This window comes from Cotesia glomerata, linkage group LG8 (assembly GCF_020080835.1).
Source record: "Cotesia glomerata isolate CgM1 linkage group LG8, MPM_Cglom_v2.3, whole genome shotgun sequence".
Taxonomy (NCBI): Eukaryota; Metazoa; Arthropoda; class Insecta; order Hymenoptera; family Braconidae; genus Cotesia; species Cotesia glomerata.
Genome location: NC_058165.1, coordinates 12191080 through 12203644, shown reverse-complemented (window position 1 = coordinate 12203644; position 12565 = coordinate 12191080). Strand labels below are relative to the sequence as shown.

Here is a 12565-nt window from a genome sequence, read left to right as displayed (position 1 = left end):
CCGCGTTCCCACCCCATATGTCCTTGAGCACCTCGCGTTGAGGCTCGTACTCAAGGCATTCGAGCATTAAGTGCTCCACGTTGTCGACCCTTTCTCCATTTCCCTTCTCCCTACACTCGTCGCAGAACCTACTCTCCGTGTGTTCGTATTTGAATTGATATTCCCTAAAACAACCGTGACCAGTTAGGATTTGGGTCAGCCAAAAGTTTGGACTGATCCATTTGTTTGCCAGACGTTCTGCTACGTCTGGGAAAAAGACTCTAGTTTCGCGACCGTTTTCTGATATGTTCCATTGTTCTTGCCACCGACGTATGGTTTCAGCTCTAAGGGTTCCAAGGCGATCCTCCGCATCAGGCTGAACGGTCACGTTTCCTAGGGTCGCCTGTTTGCCAATACGAAGGTTGTATCGAGCGCACCGTTCGTCTATTACCAGTTGAATGGGTATCGCACCCGCGACTACGCAAATTCCGTCAAGCGACACTGTCCTGTAGGCAGTAGTTGTTGCTATGAGCGCTTGACGCTGTAGTGCACGAAGATGTCTCCAGTCCTCCTTATCGCAACGGTCACTCCAAGCCGCCGCAGCATACGTGACGATAGGCATGAAGAAACCCCTGTATATTGTGGACATAGTTGGGTATCGCAACCCCCATTCCGCTCGCGCAATACGCCGCATGCGCCCGAATACCCTACTCAGTTTCGCGCACCTTGTTTTGATGTGACTTTTCACTTTAAGGCCCTCGTCGAAGTGCACCCCTAAGTATCTAACGCTTTTCTTGAATTTAATGTTGGTCTCTCCTATCGTAATTTTTGGCGGTTTATCGTACTTGGGCTTCCTCTGTTTTCCTTTTGCCTCATAGGGGTGCGGGCTCTTTTTGTCCTTTCGTGGACCGCGATACACAAGCTTATTCTTGAGGAAGATGGCTTCAGTCTTCGACTTCGACAGTTCGAGCTTTGCGGAATTACACCATTCCAGTATCATATCTACTACTATTTGACCCTTACGCTCCAGTTCACTTCTTGAGGAGCCTTCTATCATGACGAGCAAATCGTCAGCAAATGCAACGAATTTATTCCCGTGTTCTGTCTGTTCGAGTCTCTGAAGGAGAGCGTCGAACATCACGTTCCAAAATAATGGTCCCAGCACTGATCCTTGTGGGCACCCTCGCGTCGGCGTTTTCGACTCACTACCAAATCCCCATGACAGCGCGACCGATCTGTCCTCAAAGTAATTCCTAATAACCTCGTATATGTTTCTAGGGCAGCCTCTGGCCTTGAGACCTTCGAGTACTAACGGCCACCACACGTTGTCAAAAGCGCCCGAGATATCGAAGAGAAGCCCGACCACTAGCCTCTTCTCTGAAGAGTCTACAAGTCGGCGCATCTCCACGATTGCATCCTCCGTCGACTTTTGGCTGTGAAGCCAAACTGCCGGCTCGAAATGTTCCCTTCTGCTAAGACTGTGGTAGTCAATCGCGCCTTAATAAGTTTTTCGAAAACTTTACCTAACCCCGAAAGGAGGCAAATTGGCCGGTAAGATTTAGGGTCATTTGAGTTTTTGTCGGTGCTTTTAACTAACATTATTATTGCCCCCTTCTTCCACTCTGTTGGGAATACTCCTTGTGCCAGACAGGCATTATACAATTCTAAAAACTGATCGCGAAGGATAACCCCTGCGCGTTTAACTACCTCGTTTTCTATCAAATCCGGCCCCGGGGCCTTCCTGTTCTTTAATGTCTTTAGGGCTTTGTCCAGTTCGCACGGGGTGAACGGTTCGGCGTCCGCGGTGTCAGGTGGTAGAATTGTGTTGGCTCTAATCTTTTCCTGATCGAGGGTTTCATTGTCTTGGTCATCGTCTACGATATGCGTGTTGAGAAAGCACTTGGCTGTTTCCTTAAAGTTTTCCGAGGATACCTGTTACGACTTAGTGTGCACATTGCACTTTTGACTCTAACTTTTTCAGCGCAGATCCTGTAAACAGGACCCCACTTCTCTTGATTCCCTTTCTTTGTAACGAAGTCCCGCCAGCTGCTTTCTCTCGTTCGCTTTATGTCTGTCGAGTACTGTTTCCGTAATGTTTTGTATTTGACGCTTAGGGTATTTTTGACTAATTCGTCCCTTTCCCTTTGGTATACCCGCCTAGCTTTGTGCACTAGCCTCTTCGCGTGTGTTAGTTTTCTGGTCCACCATGGGTATGATTTTACATGGGTTTTTCTACGTGGTATCGCGGCTTCGCAAGCTTCTAAAATTGATTTGCCAAGCGCAGAGGCATACCTTTCCACGTCCTCAACTGATTCCACTCCAAGGCCTTCAAGGTTTGTGCATGCACACGTGAAGAGGACTTCGTCAAACTTTTCCCAATTGGCCAACGTTAAGTTAAACCTTTTGGGGTCCGCCTGTACGCCATCCTCCTCCCCCGATTTAGCCCCCAGAGTGATCTCAATCGGGTAGTGGTCAGTATTCTGCACCCAACTCCTCTTAATGGACCAGCTTAGAATGCTACTCGCGATTTTAGGCGTGACGAGTGTCACATCGATATACGAACTCCCGTTTGTTGATTCGAACGTCGGACCCTCCCTCGCGTTGTTGACTATCTCTAACTCGTGTGCGTCAATAAACTGCTCTAACTTTTCGCCACGCGCGTCGTCAGTCTTGGATCCCCATCTCTCGGATTTCGCGTTCGCGTCCATTGATATTAAGACCCGTTTCCCTCTCAGTGCTCGGACCACCTTTTCTAAATGCTCCAAATGTGTTTCTATTTCGTCTTTATACTGGAAGTATGCTGAGACTACGAAGAACGTTGTGTCAGGTCCCACGATCTGAGCGCATACGCAGTGAGTTGTACTAAGCTGTGAAAGAACCAGCAGTTGGTACTTAGGATTTGTTAAGCAAATAGCCGCATATGGCCTGGACCTGGTTTCGGCAGCGACTTGTATGCCGCAACCGAACCCAGGTATCTTGAAACTATTATTATTCTTACTGTACGCTGCGTATGGCTCTTGCAAGAGGAGAACATCAATACGTTTTTCCTCCCACAACTGACTTGCCTCCAGGGTCCCTGCTCTGTCGTTCCGCAAATTCGCCTGCAAAACCCGAAAACCTTCAGCCTCCATTCCCCGGGTCGCGTGCGGAGACTTTCGATTCGACCTAACGCCCGGCGCGAGCCCATCTAAGTTTGCCGAGTTCGCGGACCCTCTGAGGGTGTTTTTAGTCGTCCCTAGGCATCTTCGCCGGTCGATGCTTCGCGAGTAAGATTCGGAAACCCCCCTTCTACTTGGATTTACCTCTTCTAGGTTCAATCGCGTGAGTTTAACCAAACAGGGTCGCGTAGCTAGAGGCATTAGCTGTTCTATACGCGATGCTTCCGCGAGCTTACACGAACGCGATCGCGATGCCGAATTCGCGGGCCGGCGATGGACGGGAGCGTCAGATAGCAGCTCGTTCGGAGAAACGCGGTTGGCTACTCTGGCGCTCCGTCGAACGGTCGAAAGAGTTTGGTGACCACCGAACGTGGGAGCGTCACCTATCCGAGGCTTTGCCGTATTTTCCTGACCGGTTTATTTAAGTCGTAGGAGCTGGTAACACCTACAACCGAAAGCGCAGCGGCAATTCTTGGTTTGGGGTAACGCATCGAGGGATGCCTTTCAATGTTACCTTACTTATGGCGGGACCCACGGAAAGGGAATTGCTTGCTTAACTATGTTCTCTTAAGTTCGCCCTCACTCCCTTAAGAGAGTCATAGTTACTCCCGCCACGATGATGAAGAAGTAGATGAGGGAAGCGATGGCAGAAGAGTTGGACCAGGAGGAAGAGAAGAAGGTGGTGAAAGAGGTGGGCGAGGAGGAGGAAGTGGCCGTGGAAGAGGAGATGGCTGTGGAAGAGGAGGTGGTCGCGGAAGAGGAGGTAGCCGTGGAAAAGGAGGAGGTGGTCGTGGAGGAGGAGGAGGTGGAGGTGACCGTGGAGGAAGAGGAGGTGGCCGTGGAGGAGGCGGCCGTGAAGGAGAAAGTGGCCATGAAAGAGAAAATGGACGTGGAAGAGAGGGTGAAGGAGAAGGTGGTCGTGAAAAAGAAGGTGGCGTTGAAGTTGTATATGACCATGGAGCAGGAGGCGGCCGTAGAGGAGGAGGAGGAGGTGGCTATGGAGGAGAAGGTGGACGTGGAAGAGGAGGAGGAGGTGGCTATGGAGGAGAAGGTGGCCGTGGAAGAGGAGGTAGAGGTGGAGGAGAAGGTGGCCGTGGAGGAAGAGGTGGAGGTGATCAGCGGCAAGACGATATGGAAAAGGGTAAGCATTATATATATGTATATATATATACTTCTTAAAAAAATTAGGGGAGCAAGAAAAAAATCCAAATTTTTGGGGGATTTTCAACAGGCCGTAACTTGTAGTAAAATGATCTTACAGCAAATAAACAAAGGCAAATTGTAGCTCTAAGTGTCTAGTTTTTGGATTTGAGCTTGAAAATTTTTTATTAAAATTTTTTGTCGATTAATCTTAAGAAAACCACCGAAAAAAAAATTATCGAAATTTTTATGGTTCTCTTTTTTAATTTACGGACTTGGAAATAGTATATTACACATCTAGGGCAGTGTTGCGTAAATACCAAATGTTCGCGCCAGAACACTTGGTAAATCCGCACTCTACTGCATCAGTGGTGCTGCGATTGACGCGCACCCTGATAGTCAACTCCCCAAGGCAAATAGACGGTTACCCGCCAACCGGCATAATTACTCTACACGCGGTGGCCAGCTACACGTGCTCAGTATACATAAATTAATTCAGTGCATCATTGTGCAATACAACTCAACAAATTATCCAGGATAATTTTCCATCATCGGAAATTCAGGTACCAACTTCTTGTCTTTTATAATAATTGGTTAATAATAAATGTTGGTTAATAATAATAATTAAAAACGTAACTTCTCGATTGTTGTTATGCCGATATCTCGGGATCATGCTTTACATACTATATAATTATTTTACATTTTGAATCAGCATTCACAAGAGATCAAATAATATTCAGTCTTAATAATATAATACCTGCATGACTCATCAATTAAAATTGTCTTCAGTTCAAGTCGTTGTCATACCTGGATGAGGTGATGTCACTGATCACCAGGTATGCAAATAATCTTATAATCTCTTGCTTTTATTCAAGCCTCTCTTGTGACTGCTGATTTCAGTTCGCGTTCTGACTCTCCTCCGTGCTCTTCACTCGTATCATCGCTCGTACTAACTATTGTCGCGTCATTAATAATTTTTATTGTGATAAAATAATAGATCAACAAATTCATGCAATTAATTAAATCTGAGCTCGTATTCAAATCTTGGTAAAATTGATTAACTCAACGCTCTTATTAAAACCTTAAATTAATATTTGTGTATGGTGCCAACATATTGATAACTCGTCTTTATAATTATAATTACAGTAATTTCAAATACTTAATTTAATAATAATTCTCGTATTACTTAAATAAATAGTTCAAATAAATTAAGAAGTTAAATTTATGATAGTTATTAAGAGTCAAGTGTTCACTGATTTTAAACTGTGATATTTTATATATTAAACGAGAAAACCACGAATAAGTGTTTATAATTTCTTTTCAACACCCAGATCCGGTATAAATAAATATTTAATGTTAAGTTATTTTACAGGCAGTAAAATAAGAAATGTCTCAGATCACATGTAATTTTTGTCCGAGGTCAATAAACATGTGATCTGATGCTTTCTTATTTACTGCCCGTGGTGTGTATACTACACTGATAGAAAATTTATGTTGACTCAAGAGATATTTTGTTGATCTAAGAATTTATTTTGGAAGACAAATGATTATTTTGCTTTAAGAATTTCTTGTCTTGATTTAGATTTTCTTGGCTTAAGAGCTATATTATGTTCAATCGATACATTTAAGTTTTTCAATCAAAATAACATTGTCGTTTAAAAAACTTAAAATAATTCATCTGAGTATATTTCAAAAACTAAATAGTCTTTAATTGTTATACCAAATGAAAATTATTTATTGGAAATAAGTAAATTAATAAATGACTCAAAAAAAAAAGCCATTCTTAAAACAAGTCGGTAACATCTTGAATCAATGTTATCGCCTATCTTGAACCAAGAGACAAAAATTCTTGAAAGAAATATATCTATATCTAGTTTCAAGAGTTTAAGTTTTGAAGAAAAAAAGTTTCTTGAATCAAGATTATTTTTCTATCAGTGTAATTTTCTCCTCGACGGAGGCGGAAAGCGGCATTTTCATTTAGCGCAGCGGGCGGAAAATTGACGCTTTCCGCCCGGAGGGGAGAAAAATTTTTTTTGACTTAACCTTATATGGAACAGATAACTTGTTTATTCAGCTTCAATTTGATATTTTCAAAATCTCGATACATGCATTTCTCGCTGAGATATCGGTGTTTGAATGGAAAAAGATCATTTTGTCTTTGATTACCAATATCTCAGCAACCGATGATCGCACAGAAAATTTAAGGTTGATTTTTAAAACGTGAATAAATTCTCTACAAGGATTGGCTATTGATTTTTGGAAAAAAAATTTTTTTTCAATTATTACATGAATTTGAAAAATTACTTAATTATTTTTTTTTTCTTGTAAAAATCAATAACAAAATTTATTTTTTGGCTAAAAAATGAATGAGCGTTATGAGGCATGAACTTTTGAATTTTCAAAAATTTTACATTACTTATATTATATTTTACAGATAAGATGCAATGTAAAAGAGGGAGCAATGGAGGGCAGAAGCGGAAGATGAGGAATGAGGCCTACAAAGTCGTGCATCGTTATTTGAAGGAATTTAAGAATAACAATGAGAATGATGATGATAATAATGATGATAAACGTTTTCTTTCCCATGCAGGCCCAAGTTTTCATTTTCACAATTATTAAATTTTTTTTTTGTATATTTTTAATAAACATCCTTTATTTTATTTTAAAAATTATTTGTTGAATCAGTTAATTTTGAGCTCTTCGAGCTCAAAAGTCTGATGTAAGTTTCATAAAACACTATTTTTTTGAATTTTTAAACCAAAATAACTTTAGAATGAATTAATCTATTTTCACGCCGTTGGCGGCATTTGACGCAGTTTTTTCAGCCTCATTAGGAATTTTTGAATTTGAATTGATCGAACTAGGAATTTCGGAGCAATTCCGAAAAAACAGTTTTTTCGGTTTTCTTTCGTTCACGATATCTCTCGAACGAATAAACTGATTTTGACCAGGTTGGAGGCGATCGACGTGGTTTTTTGATGTCCAAAGCTGATTAGTTTTTTAAATTGATCAGTACAACCGTTTAAAAGTTATTCCAAAAAAACAACATTAGAAAAAATTTTTTTTCGTGGTTATTTTGAGATTTCTCAAAATTGACTGGTCCAAATAGATCCAAATTGTATTCAAAATCGAAGTTTGGTCAAGCCCTTTCGATTGATACCAACCGCGATGAAATTGGTTTAGGCGTTCAAAAGTTATAAGCGGTTCACATACTTTTACACACACACACACACACACACACACACACACACACACACACACACACACACACACACACACACACACACACACACACACACACACACACACTTAGTTGATGAGGTACAGCGGGTAGGAGCCAAGCAAAATAACTAAACAAAATAAGCTCCCGTGGACAAAACTCCCCTTTAATGGGTTGGTCACACTACTGACCTAGCAAGACGATTGGTTCCTGCTGTAACTCACTGGGAGTGTCCGGAACCTGTATCGTAGTTTCCGACGATGCAGGCCACGGCTGATGTAAGCTTGCTCTGCCGAGGTGAAAGTTGCAGCAGTGGATCAGGAGCCAGCCACTTCGGGCCTTGATCAGGAAGTACGCAGTAAGTGTTAGAGATCGGAATCTTCACCGCTCCGAGCGAGTCTAGTCCGTGCGTGTATTCCGGGACTGGCTAAGTTTCGGCTAGGCCTCAGGGAACTGGGGTACTATCTCCGAGGGTACACCCGTTCCTAGTTATGGCAACCCGCTCCACTCCGTACGATGCGCTGGTAAATCAAAAAAGTATGAGTAACCCACAGGAAACAAACAAGAGGGGAAACGGGCTACATGCCCAAAAAGCAGCGATTGACGCAAGCGCTGAAATAAAGCGTTCGCAAGCGCTCAAACGCCTTGAGAAGCTGATCAGTGAGCTGAATGATTTCGTCCAACCAAAGGTCAACATTCACAAAGAGATAAAATCCAAGATGACTGGTGTAACTAACGCCCTTCAAAGGTTTGAGAAGCTGGATGAGGAGTGGCGCTCATCATTGCAGCGCATTTCTCATGCTACACCGGAGAAAGCCTGTCAGGCTGTCGTCGTGACTGACGAAGCAATGGACACCGGAGCTGAAGGTGATGGTGAATCAGTCGCTGAAGACAAGGGTGAAACTGACACAAGGTCTGAAAAGAGAAAGGACCGAAACTCGCCAGAGCCAACCGATAAAGTCACAAAGAAGAAGAACTTGAAAAAAAGCCCTCCCCAATGACTGGCAGGGCAGGTCGACGAACCTAAGAAGACGACTTACTGGGAAAAAGTACAGTCTAAGAAGGAGAAGAGAAGGCTAGCTAGAGAGCAACTCCCAAAGCAAGCGGCGAAAGAGCCCCGGCCGGAACCTAAGTGGAAGAAACCGCGAAAATGGACCAGGCCTGACGCTCTGATCATCCGTCCGGTCGAGAAAGAGAAGTACGCCGAAATATTGCGTCGTATAAAGCAGGCCGTCCATGAAGAACAGGTCCGCACAATCGTGGAAAAGATCCACAAAACCAAAACTGGGGACATGCTGATTACGCTCTCAAAGAAGAGTATCGACAAAGGCCAAGCCTTGCAAAAGACCATCATGGATTTTCTTCAAAAAGAGGCTGAAGTAATCTGCAAAGGACCGCAGGAGACCATCGAGATCCGAGACATTGATGATGACACGACGAAGGAGCACATTCAGACTGCCCTGAAAACGGAAACCGGAGAAACTTGCGAAATACCACTAGAGGCTATCAAGATCCGTAAGGCCTACAGAGGTACGCAAACGGCTACAGTGACACTACCAGCAGCTGGAGCACGACAGCTACTGGAAGGAAGCGGCAAAATAAGGATTGGCTGGGTCAATTGCCGAATAAGAGCAACTAGAAGTCCAGTTCAATGCTTTAAATGCTGGCACTTGGGACATGTTGGGTCCCAATGTAAAAGCCAAGTAGACCGGTCTAAATTCTGCATTAAATGTGGACAAGAAGGGCACCGTATCTCTGACTGTAAAAATCCTGCCAAGTGTGCAATATGTGCTGAGCAGCAAGGAGCAAAGGACGTGGCTCACCATGCCGGCACCCACAGGTGCCCGGTATTTCAGGAGGCGCTCCAGAAGTTGACGAACAAACAAACATGAGGATACTACAGCTCAATCTTAACCATTGTGAGGCAGCGCATGACCTGCTCATGCAATCCGTGCGAGAATTAGAGTTTGACTTGGTACTAATAGCAGAGCCATATAAACACCTGAGTACCCAACCCTGGGAAGCTGATAGCACATCCAAAGCTGTCATCTGGTCATGTGGCAAGCTCCCTTTCCAAAATGCAGTCGACAACAGCAATATCGGCTTTGTAGCAGTATCAGTAGAGGGCATCCGCTTCTATAGCTGCTACGCACCACCTAGCCTCTACATTGTTGACTTCACTGATTTCTTGGATCGACTAACTGATGATGCGAAGCAATACCATCCAGTAGCGATAGCCGGAGACTTCAACTCCTGGGCAGTTGACTGGGGCAGCAAACATACCAACGCACGAGGGAAAGCACTACTAGAGGCCTTTACTACACTAGATGTAGTTTCGCTCAACAGTGGTAATACGCCGACCTACACCAAAGGTGACGCAAGCTCAATTGTAGACCTCACTTTTGTCAGTAATAGCCTTGCTAGAGGTGACTACAACTGGAAAGTGTTGGACATCTACACTTCCAGCGATCATCATGCGATATTCTGGGAAATATAAAACGACCAGAACCTCAACAGACCAATCAAGCAGTCTAACATCGTTGGTTGGAAGGTGAAATCTTTTGACCCAGAAGCATTGCTAATAGCCGTCGATGGTGATCCGATCAACACTGGATGTGCAGAAAAACATACTAAGGACCTGATGAGGAGAGTAACACATGCTTGTGATGCCAGTATGCCTCGTGGAACGACCACATCAGCGTCCTCCGTAAAGAGTGTCATAGAAAGAGAAGAGTCTCCCAGCGCGGCTGTCAACGGCTCAACTCAGTGGAGCTGATCGCAGAGTACAAAAAGGCACGTCGTGAACTGAATAAAGCCATCAAAGAGAGCAAAAGAAGATGCTGGAAAGAGCTTATATACGAGGTGGATAAAGACGTGTGGGGTAGGCCTTATAAGGTGGTTATGACCCACCTGAAAAAACAACAAATGCCATCACCTACCTGTCCTCAACTTCTTCAGAAAATCGTCACTGCACTGTTCCCACAGCAACGCAACTTCGATTACCAGTTGGCGCCAGGCGAACTGGATGACATTCCACCTGTCACTGAAGAAAAACTGCTGGAGGCCTGTAACCGTGTAGGGAATAATAAAGCGCCGGGATCGGACGGAATCCCTAATATAACCTTGAAAACCATCATAAAGGCAGCTCCAACATTATTCCTCGACGCTTATAATGCATGCCTCAAGGAGGGGACTTTTCCTCGTAAGTGGAAACAGCAATGATTGGTACTGTTACCTAAAGGGAAGAAACCACCAGAAGAACCGTCATCTTACCGACCACTTTGCATGCTAGATACGGCGGGTAAGATATTTGAGCGCATAATTCACCAGAGAATTGAAGCAGTAGTCGACCCACTCCTGGCAGACTATCAGTATGGTTTCCGGAAAGGACGATCAACCCCGGACGCAATCAAACAGGTTGTTGATAAGGCCAAGGAAGCAATCGCAGGAACCAGATGGAAAGGTGGAACGAAGAAGTATTGCCTGGTGGCGACACTAGACATCAGAAACGCCTTCAACTCCGCCAATTGGAAATGCATCACGCAGGCTCTCCAAGAGAAGAATGTACCAGAATAGCTGCTTAAGATCGTAGCAAGCTACTTTGAAAACAGGGTCCTGAAGTATGACACGAAGAACTATCCGAGGGAGTATGATATTACTGGAGGGGTACCACAAGATTCAGTTCTAGGCCCGCTCCTGTGGAACATTATATATGACGGTCTATTAAGACTAACTCTGCCAAGAAACGTCAAACTCGTAGCATATGCAGATGACGTAGCCGTAGTGATCGTTGCCAAACACCTTGACGAGATAAATCATATGTTCGATCTCACTTTTGAGCACGTTAACCGGTGGATGGACGCAGTGAACCTGCAACTTGCGCAACACAAGACTGAGGCAGTACTTATTACCAGCAGAAAAGTGGTAGAGACCATCAAGCTGAAAGTCGGCGAACAAGAAATCACATCACAACCTTATATCCGATATTTGGGAGTGATGCTTGATGCCCAACTCAACTTCAAGCAGCAAGTGGAACATGTCAGTGCCAAAGCGTCTGTAGTGAGGGCTACTCTCGCACGACTGATGCTGAACGTCGGAGGCCCAAAACAGAGCAGGAGGCTATTATTGTCATCAGTAGTCACATCGGTGCTCACTTACGGAATATCCATTTAGGCCGACGCATTAAAGACGCAAGAATCATGGAGAAAGGCTGGACCAGTATATCGACTGAGTGCCCTACGAGTAGCTAGCGCCTTCTGCACAATATCAGAGGAAGCAGTATGTGTTATTTCCGGTACTCTGCCTCTCAGAGTCCTAGCTGAGGAAAGACAGAACCTATATCAACGAAAAAGGTCAACCACACTGAGCCCTGAAGAACTTAGAAGAGAAGAACGGCAACACAGCATCGCAAGATGGCAACAAGACTGAAATGCTTCAGAGAAAGATCGGTGGACGTACCGTCTCATACCTCGGATTGATGTGTGGTTCAGCCGGAGTCACGGTGAGATCAACTATTATTTAACGCAGATGTTATCAGGACACGGATGTTACCGGAAGTATCTTCACCGCTTCAAGCACGATGATACCCCAGAGTGCCCGTCCTGTCCAGGGGTCAATGAAGATGCGGAGCATGTTTTCTTTGTGTGTCCACGTTTCAACCAACAGCGCGATGAGTTGGGGAAGATTCTGAAAAAGAGAACCCTACCAGTGTCAATAGTAGAAGCAATGTTGTCGTCAGAAGCTGCCTGGAACGCCACAAGCACTTTTGCTACAAAAGTGCTTACCGAGTTGCGATCCACTGAGAGGAAAAGAGCGAAAGACAGAATCTAGAAGGAAGAAATAACATCTTAGCCACCAGAAGGAAAAGCAGCAGCTAATTCCTCCCCCTGCGAAGAAATGCCTTATGGCGGTACCATGGGGAATCAGAGGATAGAAAAGAAAGGGGTTTAGGGTTTAGTGGGTAGGGGCGTCAGCGTCGAGTTTTAGTATGACTCTGCGTTGAGTCACCACATATCCAGGCCAAACAGCTATGCCTAGAATCCGTAAAAAGGATTCCCTTCCCTAAAAA

General features: G+C 44.4%; 1 protein-coding gene across 1 annotated transcript; it reads left to right on the top strand.

Moving 5' to 3' along the window:
• Positions 1–3355: 3355 nt before the first annotated feature.
• LOC123270093 (glycine-rich protein 23-like) lies at positions 3356–6896 on the top strand. The gene is made up of 3 exons (XM_044736026.1): positions 3356–3452; positions 3730–4248; positions 6712–6896. The coding sequence occupies exons 1-3, from the start codon at positions 3356–3358 to the stop codon at positions 6894–6896; spliced, it is 801 nt and encodes a 266-aa protein (XP_044591961.1).
• Positions 6897–12565: the final 5669 nt, after the last annotated feature.